Genomic DNA, 23,074 nt, shown 5'->3' on the forward strand with positions numbered 1-23,074 from the left:
TATATCACAAAAAAATTAAAGAGAAATAAAAAAAATTCTGTTACACCAATATGACATTGATAAAAACTAAAGATCATGGCACAAAAAATTACACCCCATCCAGCCTGTAGGATGAAAAATAAAATCGCTATGGCTCTTTGAAGGCGGGGAGGAACATTGAATTAATTTGACCCGGACTTTTGTGCATCAAAGGGCTCTGTCTTGAAGGGGTTAATAACCTTCCCATCCCCACCCTAGTTTCCCTACATTTCCAGGGATTAAACCTACTTGCCAAAGCTAGGTCAATTCTACTAAATGCAATGTTTGAGTTAGCGATGGCTAAATCGATTCACCAGGCTCAAGATTTGCAGAATGGTTCACATGATGGAGAATCACAATTGCACATTTTTTTTGTCAATCAATAAAATCATCTATATGGGAAACAACACTCGTAAATACCATTGACGTTTGCCTAAATGTTACTAACAATGAGTAATCAATAAGCAATGTTTTACAGTTGACTGCTAAGGGGCAGGTTTTCATGGTTGTTTCTGTGTATCCCATTGACTTAAGGGAAGAGATATGCACAGAAGTAAAATCTCTATAGAGTTTCTATATAGGCGTTGAAGCACAGCATCGCTTGCCTACCAGACATTTATGGCATTTTCTGTTGATAAAATGGGAAAAGCCATTCAGTGTCCCTTCTAGCGATGCAAATTCAGGAGGACTCAGCTAGAAGAGTGCATTATGTTCTCCAACACTAATGATACTTTATCTACAATGTAGTCAATAGTTGCATGTGTACTCTCATACTCCTTTAAGTAACATAGTCCACAAAGCATTTTATCCACCTGTTCAAGTGTCTGGCTTGCCTAGTATCCTTTGATCAAACATATCTCATTAGATTATATGACACTAGTGTTATACACTATGTTACATGTCATCCCTAACGCATACGTTTTGTTAACTTGCTATTTCAGCAATAGTGACTAAACGCCAGCTTTCATGTCATTCTGTCTGCAAAGTAGTGTACTATTCTTTTTTATTTATTTTTTTCTTTTGTTTATTTTATTTTATTGACAACGTTACATAAGAAAATTATATAGCCAAAGCTAGCAAGATAGAACAGCATACTAAGTTACTGAGATGAAAAAAGGACTTGTTCAGTGCTGTCATTTTCAAAATCTAAAAACATAGAGCTGGCATAAAAATGTGAGTCTGCTAACAAATTAGTCATCCCCCAAATAGATAAATTAATGTATAACCAAACAGTAGGGTGAGCCCTTAAACCCCTCACAAATTTAAGGTATCCATCAAACCCCCAAAAAACCTTAAAGGGGTTATCCAGCACTATAAGAACATGGCCACTTTTTCCAGAGACAACACAACTCTTGTCTCCAGTTCAAGGAGGGTTTGCAATTAAGCTCTATTCAATTCAATGGAACTAAGTTGCAAATCCTGTACCCAAACTGGAGACAAGAGTGGTGCTGTCCCTGCAAGAAAGTGGCCATGTTTTTGTAGCGCATGTCCTTCTAGTATCTATCTTGTCTAGAAGCAATAAATATTTAAGTGAAGTAATCACTTCCAAAAGGGAGGGAATTCTCACTTCAAATTCTACTAACAGAGTGATATAAATATATTTAGCGGTAATAGAAGTGTCCTGTGGTGACCTTGTAGTACTATAATGAAAAATACAGCTCAGAAGACTTATCTCAATAGCCACCTTCCATCTAGTTTTAATAAGGGAACGCACTTCCTTTTAGAAAGTCTGGTAACTGGGACGAGGGCAAAGGCCATGTAGTAAATACGCCTTTGGGAGGTGGCATTTCGAACAATTTCTAAGGCAGTGGGCAGGTGCATCCATATAAGATAAATTAATAGCATACGGTAGCTAGCCCTACGTAATATTTTCTATTCCATTTACTGCCAAATTTCATTAACCAGTGCTTTCTGCAATATAGATTGGCCCTATAAAAGTGAATTGTAAAGTGCTGTGAAATATGTTTGCCCTATATAAAAAAAAAAAAATAATAATAATAATATTAATATTATTATCTTCTCAATTAATTTTAAGTTCTCCCTCCCATTCTTAATAAAACTCTCTGAGAAGATTAGAAGTGAAGCAAATATTGTCCCAAAGTAGCCACTAACCCTCCCGAGAGCCCAAGACACTTATCAATTTCATCATTAGAACAAACTGAGAGGAGCATGTCACAGTTTGCCTCACTCCCCAGCTTGCTGTTGTTTCTGTTCTGTCAACACTTGGACCCCAACCATTTAAATCTTTTGACATGCCTCTGCAACAGAAACCATTTCATTTCAAGCTTGGAAGCCTCTACACTGTCAGGCCTCCCACAATGTAAGACAGAGGCCGCTCTGTGACACGGCAGTGTCACACATCGGCCATTGTCTGTGAAGTTCATCCTGGCCGATACTGCAATACCGGCTGGATGAACATCACTTCTTTTGAATTCGAATGTGGGCACATTCCGTTGTGCCCACATTCCAATGAGCCATTGGAGACAATGTTAAGTACGCCAAGAGACATACTTTACATTGTCTGCACAATCAATTTCGTTCATTGAATAGTGGTGATACAAAATTGACATGTCAGTTTTTTGTGCAGCCACATGGAATTCCAGTGTATACACTCCGGCCAGAAATTCCATAATGATAAAAGCGATCGGCTGCTGTAATTAAATAACGTCCGTTGTTGCAAACATGCAACAGCGGCTTTTGTTTAATGAATTTATATGTTGTATGAACTTAGCCTCATGCTGTACATCCAAACAGAGTGTCTTATATTCACTCATACTGTTCATTTTCACACACATTGCAATGGGACCTATTTGTTTTCTTGCCATTAATTTTCCCAAAATTCTAATTTATAGAACTGAGTAAATTATATTGGCTGTGGTAGGGAAATAAAAAGACAATGATAGCTGTAATTAACAAATGCAGATCAGCGCACTATCCCCACAAACAGGTAATAAAGCCCAGCATGGACAAGCAAGGCACTGGGACTTCCAAGTGGTTGGTGCTTCAGGCAATTGCCCTGCCTGCCCTACCGAAATGCTTTGGCACAGTAATTGCTGAAATAGCATAATGTTGCTTCTTGGGGGAGGCTATTAGATATGCATAACATATGATAGATATTTTAATTATTCTTTTTATAAAACATTGATATTAATCTTCATCCTTTCCTTCTTATACCAACCTGTCATGTTTTGTTTTGTTTTGCTTTACTGCCACACCTGCATAGAGTTTATACTAATTCTCTAGATAAACATTATAAAAGTAAGAAAGCTGTGCAAATGTAAAATACGTACAAAAAAAAAACTCACAGGGAGGGAAACAGGAAACTATAAAGACATTCTCCTTCACACAGGAGGATGCTGGAGATGTCTGTAGGGATGTCAATTAATCTGCAACAATTTTATTACCTGACTGTAACAAAGCCATTAAACATATGGCGCAAACTAAGTGCAGTCTATTTGATTAGGACTGGAGGAGAGGAGAACTCGTAAACGAGAACGTGATAGAAAAAAGCTCAATGAAAGAGTTAAGTCGAGAAGCTCTTTTTCCTGTGTGTGTGTTTGACTGTGTGTATGTGTGTATGTGTGTGTGTGTGTGTGTGTGTGTGTGTGTTTGTGCTTTCTTTTCATTTAGCAAGTTTTTGCAAGATTACATCTGCTTTCAGAGTATGTTCCCATGCTGTTAATTTTCGAGTTTCACTTCAGAATGACTAGGGAGATTGATGTTTATGCTCACTAGGGAGACATGATGGAAATAGGGATTTGGTTTTTCAAATCAAGTGTCACGATATTGAAGATCTGTTTCTAAGGAGAAAGCCTGGATTACATTTTCTTTTCCAGGCATCCAGGCAAATGTATTTTTTTGTAGAATGTCAACCCATTTTTTGTACGTGTGATTGGCGTGTCCAGGTTCAATGCAATTTTCTTTTTATTTCAGAGATACACAAAGCACAAAACATCTTGACCACAATAATAAATATGCTGACAGCTCTGACCTGGGCAACGTATCCAATGTTATGTTCTCCTCTGGCTAATATAACAATTGAATGCTATTAGGATTCAAGCATTTTAAAACTGTCACAATCTTGTGACATCATGACGTTAGACTGCTCATAATTAATAGGCTATTAAGCAGGCTGAGGAAAAAAATTTAGACTAGCAGTGGTGTAAAAATAATAAACTATCTATACTCACCTACACTGGTTCCCCCTGCAGTTGCTAATTACTGCCTCTTTCTGGTGCCTGGGACATGCTGCTCACCCATACAAACTGCCCCAATCAGCCAATCAGTGACTGAGCTAGATTGGTTGAATGGGGCAGTTCCTGTGGGTCCGCCACATCACAGTAACCAGGAAGAAAGACTGGGAGATCTGGCCTGGAAGATGAAGGTGCTAGGTAAGTAAAGCTTTCCATGTATACACTTAGTGATAGGGTGTCTGCAGATCATCTTGTTAAGAAAAGCTGGTAATCTCAGACTAAATATCTCTGAAAATAAGGACAGGGGAATTTATAATTCCCCTGCCTGGTGTATATATCGGTAAACATAGTTGACTGTTCTTTAATGGACACAATGTTTACCTGATGGGGGCAGTGTTGTGTGGCAAGGAGTGGAGTAGGCATGGCTTGCACCTCTTACTGCTTGCATAAATCATGGTAAAAATCTGCATCAGTGTATGCCTCTCAATAATTGCAATGTGGGACACGGGGGCACAGATTTAGCTAAGATCTATATTTCTCAAGTCCTATATACAAGCACTATCACAGAATTTGTCAGCAGAATAGTTACCAAACATAGGCCTTTGATACGGAAAAAAAAAAAAACAAAATCACAGAGGCGTATCACATTGCTTAAACTTAACATTTATTGTCTGGCTAAAAACGCCACAAAACAATTATCCTGCAAGTTTACACCATTTATGTCCATAGATATTGGGTGCAAACTGCATATGGGTAGCCCGGATCGTCTGATCCTTGATATTGGGGTGGCAACACCCAAAAAGAACAGTGATTAACTGAAATTACGAAACACAAATCATAAGTAACCAATATGGTTTACTAATCTTTCAAAGATACAAAACAGAACAAAACAAAAATAACCCAACACGTTTCCCCGTGGGTTTTGGCCACGGATCATCAGGGGTTAACATACAGTACACTGGCTGTAAGATAAACGCCGATGACAATCCAACACATACTCCACTAATATTGATACTGATATATTGATTACACCATCTTAAACCAGCATTTTGGAATATGTGTTCGGAATGAAGTGTGAAAACTCTGTTATGCCCAGTTAGCAAAATCAGCAATAGCGTTTATAACCAACTATACAGAGCACATCACTAGTGGCTATGACCAAGGAGACAACAGGATAAATAAAAAGATGGCTCAGCCGAGCCTCTAACGCCTTCCCCTTAGACCATGGTGTCCGGCCTCCACTCGGGCTGCAGCGATATACACCCGGCAGTATACGCCTCTGTGATTTTCCTATATACAAGTCTAGGGGAAAAAATGGCAAAAAAAATATTCTTCGAGTAAGCTGCAGACACAGTAAATAGTCGGTCTGTTATGCCGAAATCAATGGTTTTGACTTAAGTTCATCCAATGTGTATGGGCACTTCCAATATACTTAATTTAATCTCTTATTTAGCAATGTTGTTAATATCCTTATGTAATTTAACATCAATTTAGAGAATTCATCTCCATTAGTAAAGTATTCAATGTTTCAGCATCATTTATTATAATAGTCTACCTTTCATTTCACCATGAACATCATCAATTCATTAGGATCTAAATTTAAAATGCACAAAATAGCTGCAGCCATGGTACAGATGTACAGTATAGCAGACAGAAGAGTGAATAAGTAGACAGTAGCTTCCCTTTAACTACTAAAACCAGCCATGTTTCAGCCTAGATCAGCCAATCTTTTCTAGATGTTTTATTAAAGGAGAAGTCCTACGAAAATTTTTATTAAAGTATTGTATTGTCCCCTAAAAGGTATACAAATCCCCAGTATACACTTTTTACTGGAGATGCTTATAAAGTGTTTTTTTTCCCATGCACTTACTACTGCATCAAGGCTTCACTTCCTGGATAAAATGGTGATGTCACGACCCGACTCCCAGAGCTGTGCGGGCTGTGGCTACTGGAGAGGATGATGGCAGAGGGATGCTTAGTGTGCCTCTAGTGCCCTGTGTCCATTAGTGTCTCCCTGCCATCATTCTCTCCAGCAGCCAAAGCCCGCACAGCTCTGGGAGTCGGGTCGTGACATCACCATTTTATCCAGGAAGTGAAGCCTTGAAGCAGTAGTAAGTAGCTTTATAAGTATTTCCCGTAATCTATTCTATATTGCTGATCTGTATAACTTTTTGGGGGCGCTACAATACTTTAATAAAAAAATTTGCCAGACTTTTCCTTTAAGGTCTTGTCAATGGAAAAAAAAAAGCTGTACTATCACATCTTAAATGGCACACCACTGCCGTTCCTTGCTCTACTGCTACACCTAACACAGAGATTCAAGGATAAGAGTATGATAACATTGAAGAAGCTGTTGAACTCGTACAAATTTCAGAACCCAACGGTGGCAGCAGTGCTACGAGACAAATTCCTACCAATCTGATATTGATGCCATAGCATGATGCCATTAAAGTTAAAAAAAAAAAAAAAATCTTCAAGAGTTAAAATTCTTTTTTTGCCATCTCCCCTTCTCACATCAACCCTCATATAATAGTCTGTGCTGAACTTTGCTGAATATTCCTTAGTCTGTATTTTTAAAGAAGAGATAGTTACCATGGCATCCAAATGAAAATAACTTCTAAGGCCACCACTAAATAATCATCCTTCCAGAAAGTATTATGATAATTCATTGTTTCAGCAGTGACAACAGACTCTTCTGGATGATACCTCTTATTTCTCGAGAGCTGTCATCCTGTATCAGGAGAGACAAGTGCTTTCATATTGTGCAGGACTTTTAAATAAATCTCTATAGAGGCCTACTAGTGACACCCTGGAATTACTTGTCAGTCTTCTGTGTGTTTTCTATGGAAGATTCACAGACATTCTGTTCTGCTTACTGGTTGGTTAAAATCACGTTATTTCAGCTGAATGGAAAAAGAAAACAAAGCTTAGGGGCATTCCTCTAGAGACCAAAAAGTGTGTTGTCTGATGACATTTACGTCAAAAAGAATATGCCCCATTACTTCATATTCATCTGTTCTTTGTACTAAATGCACAAACATGTGATCTCAATAGGAGCCCTGGGCTAGGATTTGTTGTTAGATGGTTGTATTTGTTAATCTTTAGATAAGTGCAGGAAAGCAAATTTTCAGTCATTCAACCAGAAAAGATGATTTTGGAATATTCAATTACAGCACAATAAATGTACCTTGGAGCTATTTTGCAGATGTATTTTCAAGGGTTGTACCCCTAGAATGTCACACTCTCCAGTTCCTTGACCCTGTTTGCTATTGTTATGTAGGCTGATTGTGGAATTGGCTTTAAAGGACAAATGGCGGCTCTTTCCATTGAGGTCTATAGGAGTTAGGCTGCATTTAGATCACACTTTTAAGTCTATGTCCCTCAGGCTTTCTGCAGGATGACCAAAAGTGATGCAGACGTACAGTCCGACGTGGTGATAGGCCCATAGACTTCAATTGGCTGAACATAGTCTAAATGTCACTATGTTCAGTCAATTTCCTTAATGCTTTCTGTTCAGGAATTAAAAACGTGATCTCATACAGAAAGTGTCACAAGTCTACTGGCCTACTGAAGCCTTGGGGCTCATCACAATATGTCAGGCTATACATTAGCATCTTTTTTTTTTTTTTTCTACAACTTGTCAACAGACCAAAGTGGTCTGAATGCAGTCTTAAAAAAACTAGGACTAGAACACATATAGACTCCATTTGGTGGTACATTGTAGCTAACTTCTATAATTTTGTGCTTTGTAGCTCACTCCTGTACTTTAATATGTTGATCTATGGGAAAGATTGTGTTCTAGATGGGCATATTCCCTGCCCAGAGATTACAGGATTTAGTTTGATAGATTTATAAACCCGAGATAATAACAATATGCAAAGGAAAAAGAAACATCATGCCTGATGAAGAGGGTGATCCACCTTCAAAACGGGTTGCATCATTAAAGTATATTTTACTCAATCCTTCGGAGTACGTCATTCAGAGGTCCATTCATTGGGTCCATCTCTGAGGGATTTGTGACAATTGAATCCGCTGATGTTCTTACCCACTACCATATTAAACCACAGATAATGAAATGTAGCATTTAGAGATTATATTTACCATATTTGGAAGAAACTAGTATTTATATATATATAAATTATTCCTGAAGGCTAAATAAAGTTGAGTGGAAATGTCGGGGATTTAGAGTCCAATATACAATTCTTAATTCTTTACTGAATGTTTGGAGCAATCCAGAGTCAGGAAAGTTACAATGTGATGGGGGAAATATTAAAACTGAATCCACCTTTATCCATTTGGATCTCTCAGCAATCTGATGACAATGATTCATTGTGCTACGTATATGGCAAAAGCAATAACACTGGCATTGACAAATTTTGCTATTCGCAGCACCAGGTTCTGTATTAGCCCTTATACATATACCTGTACACTGCAATAGCCATAACGGAATGGTGTTCTGCATGGCCCATTGTCCAGAATTATTGCTTATAAAACTTCTTGTCTCAGCATTATAGTTGTGCTTGTTTATAGCAACTGTATTGCTGAATTGTATGTAGAAAACTGCAATCCAGCTTATAAGTTATAGAACTGCCCGTAAATAAAAAAAAAATCACTTTTAACAACATGTTAAGATTTATGGTGACTTTAAGTTGAGTATCTTAGCTAAAATACTTTATGTGTACTATGTTCTTTCTAAATTTTGTTGGGTGCCAATAGAAACAGTCAGAATTTTATCTCTACTGTGTTGTCAGGCATGGGATTACCAGCTAATGTGTAATATGAACGTGGGCTTCCACAATGAACTGCTTCTTTGTTAAAGGAAGTCATTGGAATATTAAAACTGAGTCCCATAATTTCAAAGGGAATTACGTTTTCAAGAAGTTCATGTTGATGGTTTACCCATAGGCTAGACCCATGGGATGCCCAACAATCATTAGGACAAAGAGCATACACCCCCCTACATTGTACCAGAGACAGTTGAACCTCTGTACATGCAGTTTTCTGGTTCTACAGCTTATTCCAGGCTGGATTTTACTAGAATGTGATAGTCATTTGGGGCATTCTGCAGCATGGCTAAAGCCAAGGAAGGTTCATACCGGGTCCTCCATTCCACCTCTTCTATACCTGCTTGCATCAACCTACCCTGGTGGATTGACAGCAAAAAGATAAAGAGGACATGGACAAGACTTACCTGAGCTCTTACAGTGCTGGGCAATGCTTTGTGGGCTTTTGAGCTTTGTCTACATGTTAACAAAAGTGGCTTCTCTTTCTGTGCTGGAAAGGATTGTGAAGATAAAATTGGTATACCCGGAATCATAATGACTGGCCCTATCATTGTTATATACACCCTTGTTTTTCTACTGACAGGTCTGCTGTTTATTGTGCACTCTGGTACTGCTATAGCTTATCCTGGGGTTAGGATAAGGACTGTATTACATGGCCCGATATTCCCAATAAGCAAGTGATGATCTGCTAGAGGGCTGCACGGACATCGCTAACAATGCTTTAGTGTACATTAATAAAGATAGAGTACCTGATCACGCTCCCAGCGTCCTACAGATTTGTCTTTGGTAAGCAAGCAGAAGCAGATCACCATTCTGTAACCATAATAACCCTACAAGTCAACCACACATAATAGGGCCGTTACCATTTTCAGATTGCATTATTCTCCATTAGTTCTGGGCGATAGACAGGGAATTCTTCTAGTCATTACCTATAACAAGAATTCTCTACAACTTTGAAAAACTTTACCTCTACTTCCAGTAGTGATATATTATCAAGCTGAAGAAAAAGCTATTTTGCCACATAAAAGAAACGTTTCACTTGTGCTATTTATACAAGGAGTTATCAAGTACATCTGAATCATTGACGTAGATTGCTATGTGGATCACATCTCACTTTTAAGGTGTTTTGGTAGGTTTTGTGCTATCTTTTAATGCTCTGATAAATCTCCTCTTTGGAGTCTATATTAGAAATTGAGTTGTTACAGTATTTAGCTTTGTTTTTAGATCTTGTATTAAAATGTGTTTGTTTAACCCATAATTACAAATCTTATTGATATAGTTCAAGGTAGCCATAGACTATGTTCACACAATGTTTTTTTCTCTCTGTTTAAAAGGACGGCCGTCATTTTGAGATTAAAATGATGGATGTCATTTTGCTGTTTGGCCACCTCTCAGTAATGACAGCTGTTGGTACATAATTCTAGCTTAGGTGGACTAATTGGCCTTTTGGTGTGTCTGTAATTAAAAAGCAATTAAATTTAATAGTAAAAATGGTTAAAAGGACAGTGAAAAAAAAAACTATGTGTGAACAACTGAAAATAATTGACCTGATCATTACTTTGACGTCCACCATACCATGACTAAACCCTGAGTACTATAAATAGAGCTGATGGTGGGTATATAATAGTAAAGAAGTAAGCAAGAGTGCAAACTCTTTGTCAAAAAATTCCATAAATCCTAAAATTTCCGTCCATCAGTAGAGCTAATGTTGAAAATTCACAGACTGGGAGTTGAAGGAAATTTTTTAAAGGAACTGTTCAGTTGTTTTTAGCAGTTAATCAGGCCCACTTTCAATATGCCTCATTAAAATAAAAGGAAGACATTGAGGGAGATTAACTAATCCTGCGTTCTGCACAGAACTTTGTCCTGTACCTTCCTTCCTCCCCTGTCTCTACTGATCTGGAGTGCCCAAGGTAGGAAGAACGATACAGAGCATGCATGCTGTCCTGTATATTTCTCACTCATATGTAAGCTTCAGTGATTCTATTCAGTTGGCCACGCTCCTGTGCCAGCACTGTGTCTTGATTCCCATCTCCCCACTTCACCTGGCCTCTGTCGTAAGCCTTCCAACAGTGGTTCCTGTGGCTGTTTGTTGCCTCATAGCTGGTACTGTATTTCATGCAGTCTCCAGATGTACCCCAGTTAAAGGTAGAGCATAGCCAGTGACACCCTGTGCTCCCCAATGGCACAGGATCACTGCCCGGATAACAGGCCACACACAGTGGTGTACCTACCATAGAGGGAGGCCAGACAGCTGCTATAGGGCCAGTGCAGGAGGGGGGCCCTGGGATGCACAGGGAAGATAAGAGCAATCCTGTGGTAGATGAAGTGTCGGATCCTCGGGGTAGGCGGGGACCACAGGAGCCAGAATGACGGTGCTTCACGGCTTCAGGTTTAATGAAGTAAAACGATGAATTTTAATGGTCTCATAAACAACGCGTTTCGAGGCATAAATTGCCCCTTTGTCAAGTAGGAGAGACATCCAGATGTCTACCCCAAAGATCCGACACTTCATCTACCATTCTCCATTCCCTGATCTCCTGGCTTGGGATCTCGGCATCTACCCTTGGAGCCTGGCTGCTACGGCTACTACCTCTCTCTTCACTGATACAGGTGTTGTGTTCTTAGCACAACACCATCAGGTGAGCAGTTTTATTATCAGCTTGTTCGACCTACATTCTGTTGTTTACGTTATCACCCTATGGCGCCCTTTCCACTTTTTTAGCCCTACTCAAGAGCAATCCTGTGTCCTTCTGCTTAACCCCTTATGTACTGCAGTGTGTAAGTGACACAAACCTTACTTACATGCTGCAACATAAAGAAGGGTTGATAGGGAGATCTCTGCTTCACTGCTCTGATAACCCCTGACCCCTGTTTTCCTCCTGCTGCAATCAAGTAGGAAAATGTGCTAAGCTCCATGCAGAAATCAGGGGTTATCAGTGCTTGTCTTTTTTTTAACCCTTTTTTATGCTGCAGCATGTAAGAGTACATTGGGTCACTTACATACTGCAGTACATAACAGGTTAAGTGGAAGATAGCATGCTCCTGCACCTATGTATTTGACCATACCGGCTCCTAATGGGCCCTTATAGTTAAATACAGTGGACTGACAGAGCAAGCAGGCTCTCTGCTCTGCCAGTAACTTTTGTAGCTGTGGGCCACATCACCGAGCCTGTATACATACTGCTCTACTATATTAAGTGCAGCGGAAAACGAGGGGCCAATGTCATCTTGTGGGGGACACAGAGGGCACTATTACCTAAATGCACAAAGGAGGCGCTTTACGTTGTACTAAATGTACAGGGAATCCTACTATCTTTTGTGCCACATAGAAGAGGCATTTTTACTTTGTGCCCCTAGAAGGTAACAGTGCTCTCTCTATGTACCCATCACTACCTTGTGGGGGACCCCGCAATTCAGTTAAATCTTACAGGTAAGCTTCTGGGGGGAAGGGGTGTTGGGGGGGGGGGGCTAGCTGAATTTATGCTGTTTGACATTTAGTTATGGCCCTTTTGGGCTAATATATGGGGGTCCCTAGCTTAGGGTACTAGATGCAGTTCTTAGTACTACAGGTATCCATTAAAAACTATGTAAGCCCATTGTTTCAGTGAGAGTTTGTCATTTTTTGATGATTAAGGTTGCATTATTATGCAGAAGGAAAATAATCTTTTACATGTTCCCAGTGGAATTCACCTACACTGCTCCGACTATTGGTGTAGTTAATACTAGAAATCTATCTGTAATAAACCATCTAATATATGCGGAGGGAGAACAGCATTATACAGTGTAGCGGATACAGAATGGGGTGCAAGCGCACCTAAAACACATAAAAAACATGAATAATAAAAAAATATATAAAAAGTATGGTGACGTACAGTATAATAAATCACATCTCATAGCAAAACCAAAATCCCAGTATAATTTATATCTAGTATGTTGACAAATAGAGTTGTTTTATGACTTTATGTATATGTAACACTTTTATGTACAAGACCATTATGTCTGCAGCATTATTTCACTGTTAAATTTTCAATTATATAGGGATTTAAAGTTAAAACATCCTTTCAGTTATGAGGAAATAGATGTTCAGTATAAGGAAGCCATGAGCACATTAAGTACAATAATAACCGTATCTCTTCCAATAAACATTGCCAAAAATAGTTGTAGAATGCAGCATGAATTAATAATGAGGCTAATGTATAAATAATCCATAGAACAAAAATGTGGCAGGTTTGTGGTGTTAAATGGATCCAGTAAATGGCAAAAAGATAATTTGTGTGCAGACCTCCCCTGTGTCTTTCAAATAAGACAAGTTACATCATTGGCACTAATGCAGGTTGTTAGTAAATTTCGCCCCTGAGCTCTCGGCTCTTCCATTATTAATGCGGACTTCATTAATTATCAACAGAAATGCAAGACACTATTTTATCCACTTTATTGGTTACTGTAGTTGAGAGTTAAAGCTTTTGCCATGTAGCTTTTATCACTGATAAGGTATCGGAATAAGAGCCGTTTTCTCAGTCCCTGGGGAAGAACATCATAGTGACATGATCATTCGGGTCATAAAAAAAATTTGCTATCGGGCTAATGACCGGCATACGCAGTTTCTCATTCATTAGGTTAAACTCTGATGCCCCAGCATTATGAGCGCTGCAGAAATATCAAGTCAGTTAAAGGGCTATTATTATTATTATTATTATTACGGAACGGCCGGTCTCTGCCCGGATCACCCTGGCCGGATGATCTTTCTGCCCGCAGAGCTCTGATGCGGGCGCATCAGCGCGTGCCCGCATCAGAGCTTCCCCCTGCACACTACGGCCGGAGACACTCGCTTCATAGTGTGAACTGACAGTGTTTTCTATAGCCACAATTCATTGAATTGTGGCCGCAGAAAACTGACATGTCAGTTATTTGCGGGGCCGCACGGGATCCCGGCCGGAGCGTATACAATGTGTGTACGCTCTGGCCGGGATCCCATTGAAACTAAGCCATTGTTCCACCCCGCAAAAACTACGGCCGTTGTTGCCATCCGCAACAACGGCCGTAGTTTTACGTAGTGTGAACATAGCCTAAAACAGTCACAAAACACTGTAATATACAAATATTGAAATGTTTCATTAAAGATAATAAATTATAACATAGATGAAGTTCTACAGTGTAAAAAAATGCAAACAAAATCCCCTTACAAAATACTTTATTACAAATAAATGGATACATAAAATAACATTATTAAAAAAAAATAAAATAAAAAAAAATAAATAAATATATATATATATATATATATATATATATATATGTCCTTACACAGCTACAACAACAAAAATGAAAACTCTGATATGTCCTTGAATGTGGCAACAGATAAACATTTTTTATTTTTATTTTAGAAGTGTTTTTATTGCACAGACTAAAGCACTAAAACATATAAAGCAAGTTTTATTATTCTATTTACACTGTTTGATGAGCACCAGAAAACCTACCTCCAATACTGAAAAACAATTATGTTACACAATACATTGTATGTACTGTACCACACAAAAAAGCCATTAAAATACAAAAAACAGTAGCCCTCATAATTTTAATAGAAATTCAAATGTTTTAGTGCATAGAAGGACTGTAACTGTATCTGCTACTTTTTACAGGCTTTCTAACTGAGCCATCTGTGTTACTTGACAACCTGGCTTGTGGCTGACTACCGCTGAGAACCGCTCACATAGTGTACAGGTCATTATACCAAACTTAGTTAAACAAAACAAATGCAAAACAAAGTTTTTAACCTAATATAGAGTACAATAGATCAAACTTGTCCTCTGTGATTTTGCAGGTAGAACAGATTTATCTTTTTAGAAAGGCATTAGAGGTGACATTTAGCAGTGCCTTTCCAGCATGTCCTGAAGAGTTCTTATCCCCATAAGAATATAAGCAGGATTGCAGGTTACCTGTCACCGTTATGTCACTAAATGTCACAGAAGCCGCCCCAACTGTATATATATATATATATATATATATATATATATATATAATTGTTTTGTATGGATTCCCTCTTACCACTGTTTCCAATTTAATGCAGGATAATAGAAAACAACCAGTTCATCTGCAACTGTGAAATCCGTTGGATACAGATTGCTTATATGAAAAACGAGGCGAGCTTGAGGGAGCAGAACCTGTTCTGTACCACAAAAGGCCACAATATCTCACTTCATAGAATGAACATCTCGCATTGTGGTAAGTCACTATTGTAATATTATAATTTATCTATAATGTTTATTAGATCTAACCTGCTAATAAAGGGCAGGGGACGGAGAGTGCGGCCATTACTAATAAAACCTTATTTTTCTTCATATTTAAATCAGGCGGTTTGGTGCCCTGGGGGTAGTCCTGAAACACTTTATTTACATATGGAGAAGAATAAAGTTCACAACAACCTTATACATAAAGTAGCTGGGAAACGAGTAACGCAACTTCAATCGTAACTTGTTTGAGTGTGCACCCCCCCTAGTCTAAGCCATAGAAGGATTTCACCAGCTGTAACTCATGTCTTTATGGAAGTCATCACTTGTACGCTTCTTGCACGATTATTAAACTTTTAAAATGAGAAAGCTTAAAGGAGTAAACACTTTTTATATTTAAGATTAAAAAGCTAGGCTATTGATAACATGGGACAAAGGTTAATTCTGCTGCCTTATCCAAATATTGTGGTCAGGGTAAAGTGGCTTTGTTGGTGCCTTCTGACATCCAACACATTCCATAGCGTGGCCATGCGCATGGATCCTGAATGATGGTAAATTTAGGTACTCTACTGCAAGTCCTCCTTTTTATTAAAGTATTGTACTGCCCCCTGAAAGTTATACAAATTACCAATATACACTTATAACAGGAAATGCTTATAAAGTGTTTGTTTTTTCTCTGCACTTACTACTGCATCAAGGCTTCACTTCCTGGATAACATGGTGATGTCACTTCCTGGATAAAATGGTGATGTCACAACCCGACTCGCAGAGCTGTGCGGGCTGTGGCTGCTGGAGAGGATGATGGCAGGGGGACACTGAGGGACACAGGTCACTGGAGGGACACTGAGCATCCTCCTGCCATCATCCTCTCCAGCAGCAACAGCGCGCACAGCTCTGGGAGTCGGGTCGTGACATCACCATTTTATCCAGGAAGTGAAGCCTTGATGCAGTAGTAAGTGCAGGGAAAAAAAAAACACTTTATAAGCATTTTGCGTAATATGTGTATATTTGTGATTTCTATATCATTGGGGGGGCAATAAAATGCTTTAATAAAAATTTTCACCGCACTTCTCCTTTAACGATGCAGCTGTGAGGCAATAATATGTCCGCTAGGAGAACTGTTGAGAGTACTTAGCTGATATGGCAAACAATGGAACTTACTACAGTTTGTTTGTTTTTTGCCATATACATTTGGATACAGAAACCTTCATGCATTTCATTACAAGGTTGTAGACACACAATGGTGCTCATAGTAGTTTGTGAGAGTGATATAAGTGACATATCCATGTGTTCATGTATCCTAAGGCAGATTTCACATACCCATCAGGTGGTGTGTCAGTGCTGCACACTATGGCAACTAAGAACCCTGGCAAAAATAGCATGACAATATATTTTTCCAAGCTGCGACTCAGCGATGGTCCAAGATCAAAGACGTCACCATTGAGATCTCCTCACATGTATATGTGACATATCAGAAGATAATTTCGACAGTAGCTTTAGGAAATGTTCCTAGGATTTCTATGAGAAGCTGTGTTGAGGCAATCCTTGTCCTTTCAATGTTATGCCTCCTTGAATTATTGGTGTCAACGAGAATGGAAAATTATATTGTGGTTCTATTTGCCCTTATGTTCCTACCTGCGAAAGTCAAGCTAAAGAAACCACATTTGTGAATGGAAAAACACTGGGACTCAAGTATGCACAGTGCGTAACCAAAGCGTGACTAAGAACTCATAACTCCCTATTGTTTTATATGCAAGTGGCCATAAAATACATGTAAAATACAGCAACTGACAAACGCCAAACAAATCCATTAAGTCAAGCTGGTCCTAAGGGATGAGAAAGGAGGGATCAGCTTGGCTGAGTCCCCTCTTCTACTCAGCATGATTCTCCTATAACAGAACAGCAGAGCAATGCCCTGTCCATATCACAGCAGAACATATCATCTAAAATCATTGTGGAAAAATGAGCTCTTACTGTTTGTCTATGGCTCCGTGCTTCCTTATCAGTCGTCTCTTTCATTTGAAGTTTGTTTTTTAAGAGACAATAAAACAAGTCGTTTTCAGTATGCAGGTACAATGCCGATTTGAATTATGTTATCACGGCTCCTCATGGCACTGAGCATCTTAATATATTCCGGCCTTCTTGTCTTCCTAGAGGATTAGCTGCTGTTATCGAGATAAGTAATTCTCCCTGCCACTCAGAGTTCTATTCTGCGCTGCCTGCCAACAGGTGTTGAAGAATATGTGATCAATATAATCAGCTTAGTGCAACAGTTTAAGGCTCCTTCATTTTGTGTGCAAAAAAATGTAAAACCTGAAGACGATCCCTTATTTTCAAGTACTTTTTTTGTCGCTCCGTGAGCCATGGATGTAAATCCTCTATATTAATGTATTCCTGGTAGCATCTTCCGGATTAGGAACCCAGAGCAATTACAATTGTTGATCACATTGTTGTGAGTAGGTTTTATTTTTTCCGCCTCATATCAGCAAAGGTTTCAAGATTAAAAATTGTGTCTATTAGGAGACTGCAATATAATCACTAAATTGTCCATTGGGAATTAAGATAGGCGAAGATGCAGCACTTAACTGTTCGGAAGGATGAAATGAAACCGGATCTTGGAATAATCAGATTTTCAAGGCTATACTTTTCCTTTCTGAACCGGTGAACTCCTCAGCAAATCCTATTTATCAAGAAGAGGTAATATGTAATCTGGTTATTTGCTCTTAACTTTTCCTTTTCTACATGTAGACATCCCTGAGGTCAGTGTCAGTCACAGTAGCTTGGAGGTACATGAAGGGGACAACGCTGTGGTTACCTGTAATGGATCTGGGTCACCCTTACCGGATGTCGACTGGACTGTTTCACACCTCCATTCCATCAGCACACATCAGGTGAGAATCTAATCTTGAGAATATGTCCATAGTCAGCAAATAAGGCTGGGGGGGGGGGGGGACAAAAAAACAAAACAGGAAATAATGTAGGACAACCAAGATCTTTCAGCCAAGATAATAATAATAATAATAATAATAATAATAATAATTGTATTTGTATAGCGCCAACAGATTCCGCAGCTAGTCTTTAAGCTTTAAGCTAGTACAGACACTTGTAATATTATGTCTTTTCAGGAATACATTCTGACACCTTTAAAGGTTATTCAACTCCCTAAATATCTCTGTATTTCAGCATAAAAACCGGTGCACATTTTTAGATGTACTGTATATGGTGCTGCCATCTATGGAATCACGGCTGGAGTGTGTACACATAGTATACACTCCGGCTGGGATCGCTAGCGTCCGCATAAAAAAACTGACATGTCAGTTTTGTGCGGCCACTATTCAATGAATAGCCTGACAGGTCACGCAATGGAGAGTGCGGCTTCGGCTGCACACTCCATTGTGCTAAATGGTGGATTGGAATGCAGGCGCACATGGGTCACTGAACAGCTGGTGTTATACGCTGTGTGAACCAGGCCTAATACTGTATATCCCAAAGAGTGTGTTATAGGATCACTAGCTTAAAAAAACAACATGATACTGATTTACTATGTTAGAAATGTATATTCTATACCATATGGGGGGCACAGGCGGGGGTGGGTGGCAACTTTAGGCTTTGCCTCAGGCACAAGAGCGGGCCCTGGTGGACATATAGCTAGACATATAGTTAATATGACATATAGCTATATAAGTTACTATTACTAGTGTGTAAAGTAAATCCTGACACTCACATTAAAGAGGTAAAATAGAGTTTTCCATCATCATAGCATGGTATATCAGACCGAGAGGACATGTTTTGGCATGGGCCTTTCTCAACTATAGTGATGAAATAAACACCTCTATTTTCCATCTACAATGTGACTGTAACCATTTACTTTACCTATTGCATTATGGGACTTTTCCTATTTGCACGCAGCACTGTCACAAAGGAGGTCCTGATCAATTTCCTCTATACTGTTACTAGCACGATCCCGTACTGCAAAAAGGAAAAAGGAGCTTTCCTTGATTTCACCTTGAATATCATTTTAAATCATGGTATGCATTAGTCCTTAAGTTACCATGGGTATGCTACACTAATGATCTGAGCCGTTCTCAAGGACATAGTGACACTTATACTCCTTTTTGTGGTTTACTTTAAATTTTGAAGTAATAGAATAAAGGTTTTTTACTAACTTTTATGTATAACTAAAAGCTGAGTTCATCAGAAGTTTTTATAAAACTTTTTTTTTCTAATTTTCCTAGCTGTCATACAAAGTATTATATAGATACATTAGCAAAGTGCTGCTTAGCTGAGCAGTTGTGCAGTGAAGTGAACCAGTAATCTTCCATTTATATTTTATAGGGGTGGGAACCTCGCCCATCCCCTTTAGTGAAGCGCAGACAAGAAGGTCAAGAGACTTAGTATGGCATCTGTTCCATCTGAGTCCTGAAGTACGAAAGAACAGTAACTGCAGTCCTCCTGTCTTGTCTATTACTTGGAGCATGTCAGATGTATCAGGCTAAAGCTGTCAGTTGTCTCTTTTCATTCCCTTTCTTCTTCCACTGAAACTCATCTCATACTGTTGTCTTTTCTTGGCTGTGTCAAAACACGACCATCATCTACTTTTTATACTGTAAGAAGAAATGTAAGCGCTCTTTGAAATAAAAAAGATTTATAGCAATTAACAAGTTCCATAGAGATGTCATTAAAATGACATGTATAGCGTGTTATATATTTCATAGAGAACTGCTATATGTTATAGAGATTTACCATCCTCATAGTATAGTAGATCATTTGCAGAAATACATTTCTAATGCCACTGGCTATATAGATTATTACTTTGAAATCAAATTCATATTTATTTTTTGTCATTTTGAATAATAAAATCTGAAAGATACTGTAATTTTATCTTACAACATGTAATAAAAAAAAAATCACATATAGCATGCACAGAAAAATGGTGGGATTGATTTTTAGTACCTTCATGCTTAGGCTATGTTCACACAACATTTTCTCCTCTCAGTTTTTGCACAGGAAAAATGACACCAGTCATTTTGAGTTTAAAATGACATCCATTATTTCACGGTTTGGCCGTCTGTCTTTGGATTTTTTTATTTTTTTTAGTAGCCCTTTAGTATGCCAATATCAATGTGATGACTAAGTGACCATATGTTTAAATATTAAGCCTCACTATGGTTTATTGTGGAGTCGTGACCACTTTAATGGATCAATTTTCCAATAAATCTAAGAAGACAGTGATAGACTTAAAGGGATACGCTGGAAACTGTCTGTAAAAACATTTTAATTTGCAATATAACGTTACTAGAGATGAGCGAACCGGGTTCGGGTTCGAGTCGATCCGAACCCGAACTTTCGGTACTTGATTAGCTGGGGCTGCAGAACGTGGATAAAGCTCTAAGGTTGTCTGGAAAACATGGATACAGCCAATGACTATATCCGTGTTTTCCACACAGCCTTAGGGCTTTATCCAACTTCAGCAGCCACCGCTTATCAAATGCCGAAAGTTCGGGTTCGGTTCGACTCGAGCATGCTCAAGGTTTGCTCATCTCTAAACGTTACTACTAATATTATTATTATTTTTTTTTTATTTACACATATACTTCTGGTTGACAAGCAGCAGTAAGGGGCAACATGGCCCCTCTGCTGCCACCAATGGTCGTATTAGGAACTGCAGGGCTCTAAACCTTGTGTTTCTCGATCCCCTGTTGTGCCAAACAGCACTACACAAACCAGGATCCCCCCATCTTCCTCTGCTAAGTGAGCAGTGACTGCGATTGCTTCTCACTGTGCTATAAGCAGAGCTAGCTGTCATAGCAGTCACCTCTCCCTCAGAGGCTTCTGAACAGCGTGATTGTGTCAGGCAGCCTCCCCCTCCCCATGTACTGTATATAGCAATATACAGTACATGTGTGTGTGTGTGTGTGTGGGAGGGGGGGGGGGCACCAAGCTCTGCATAGTGCTTAGCAGCTCTAGAACAGAGCAGAGGATTTGAAAAAGAAAAGATTAGAACTCTGCAGTTCCCAACACAACCATTGGTGCCAGCAGAGGGGCTGTGTGGCCCCTTACTGCTGTCAGGCACTGGAAGTGTATGTGTAAGTTAAAAAAACTATACATTTTTTTAATACATGTATATTACAAATTAATATAGCTTTATTAAAATAGTATATTAAAAACAATGTTTTAGTCTACAGAGTACCCCTTTAATTGACTTTTATATTTCTATTGATGCTCAGGTATATTTTGTTAAATCATGTTGAAATAAGCCAAACAGGTTATTTTCTGCAGTACACTTAACTCTTAGGCTATGTTCACACTACGTAAGTTCCGTAGTAATCACGGCCCTTCTTGACGATTTGCAACAATGGGTGTGATTACTACAGAACTTACGTAGTGCTGCCGTCTATGGAATCCCGGCATCACATAATAGTATACACTCCGGCCAGGATCCCTAGCTGCGCCGCAAAAAACTGACATGTGACATTTGTGTGACTTCTAATCTAGAACATGAGAATATACTTCTGCTTTATCCGAGAGTAAAGGCAAATAAATGATATTATATGATGAAGTTAGTCGTCTCTTGAGTTAAATACAATTGCAATACTTGCTGAACCATTTCAGACCTGTCATTTTAGCATGATGAAGGGTCAAGTATTAGCCTGAAGTGTGTATTGCAGGAGATACTATAATCTAATATACCCTTGTACAGGGGGGGCTGGAAAGAAACCTGATAGTGATTACCTTCTGTGCGCCCAGTGGTGTCTGTGCACCTCAGTAAAGCTGATATGATTACAAATAGCCACAGACGTGGGAGGTGATGATCTGTATATACTACAGAGCTGAGAAGCTGGCCTATTTCTACAGTGTGAAGATGGCTTTACACAAACGTTGATAATGGTCATTTTATAACATTACTTGTGCTTGATGTTTGCTCGGAGCTTAAAGAAGTTGGGACATTTTAACATACACATTTAGGCTATGTTCACACTACGTAAAATTACAGCCGTCATCGGAAGTACTTTGTACGGTGTGGAACACTGCCTATTCTTCTATGGGATCCCGGCCGGATCGTATAAACATAGCATATGCTCCGGCCGGGATCTCAGTCAGTTTTCTGCAGCCGCAATTCACTGAATTGCGGCCGCAGAAAGACCTGTCAGTTCACACAATGAAGCGAGCGGCTCCCGCTCTGAGGAGTTGTGATGCAGGCGCACGCTGATGCGCCCGCATCAGAATACTGTGTCAGTCGTCAGTCAAATACGGAATACCAGAATATTGTTCTGGGCCACTTAGAATCCATTATATAATGTATAATTTCTCTATGTGTCTTTTGAGCACGTTAAAGGGGTAGAATAATTTTAGTAAGGAGAGGATATTATTATATAAAAAGTCTGGGCCCAGGCTGCTTTTTTTTTCTTCTTCTGTTTAACATATACGTTTTATACACTTTAAGGCTATTTTCACACAATGTTTTTTTTTGCTCTCTGTTTTTGGAAAGAAAAAAATGATGTTTGTCATTTTGAGTTTAAAATTACGTCCACAATTTTGCTGTTTGGCCGCCTGTCAGTCCAATGATGGCTGTTGGTACATTATTCTAGTTTAGATAGGTCCATTATTTTCGGACGTCTTTTGCAAACAGCAGGCGTTATTTTTTAGTTGTTCACACACAGTTTTTCTTTTTTCTCCGTCCTTTCTTCGTTTTTACTATTAAATGCGATAGACTTTTCAATTAAAGACACAGCCAAAGGCAAATTAGTAACCCCAAACTAGAATAATGTACCAGCTGCTGTTATTGCACTGATGGGCGGCCGATCTTCAAAATAACAGACGTCATTTTGGACTCAAAATGATGTACGTTTTT

General features: G+C 38.9%; 1 protein-coding gene across 6 annotated transcripts in view; it reads left to right on the forward strand.

The window, feature by feature from the left end:
- The window catches only part of NTRK3 (neurotrophic receptor tyrosine kinase 3), a 480,773-nt gene that overhangs the window by 238,711 nt on the left and 218,988 nt on the right, over positions 1-23,074 (forward strand). For all 6 annotated transcript variants that reach the window (XM_069984884.1, XM_069984865.1, XM_069984863.1 and 3 more), the window contains 2 exons: positions 15,063-15,217; positions 17,971-18,113. In XM_069984884.1, the coding sequence (XP_069840985.1) occupies positions 15,063-15,217; positions 17,971-18,113 (298 nt within the window). The remainder of the gene's footprint in view (positions 1-15,062; positions 15,218-17,970; positions 18,114-23,074) is intronic.

This window comes from Dendropsophus ebraccatus, chromosome 1 (assembly GCF_027789765.1).
Source record: "Dendropsophus ebraccatus isolate aDenEbr1 chromosome 1, aDenEbr1.pat, whole genome shotgun sequence".
Classification (NCBI taxonomy): Eukaryota; Metazoa; Chordata; class Amphibia; order Anura; family Hylidae; genus Dendropsophus; species Dendropsophus ebraccatus.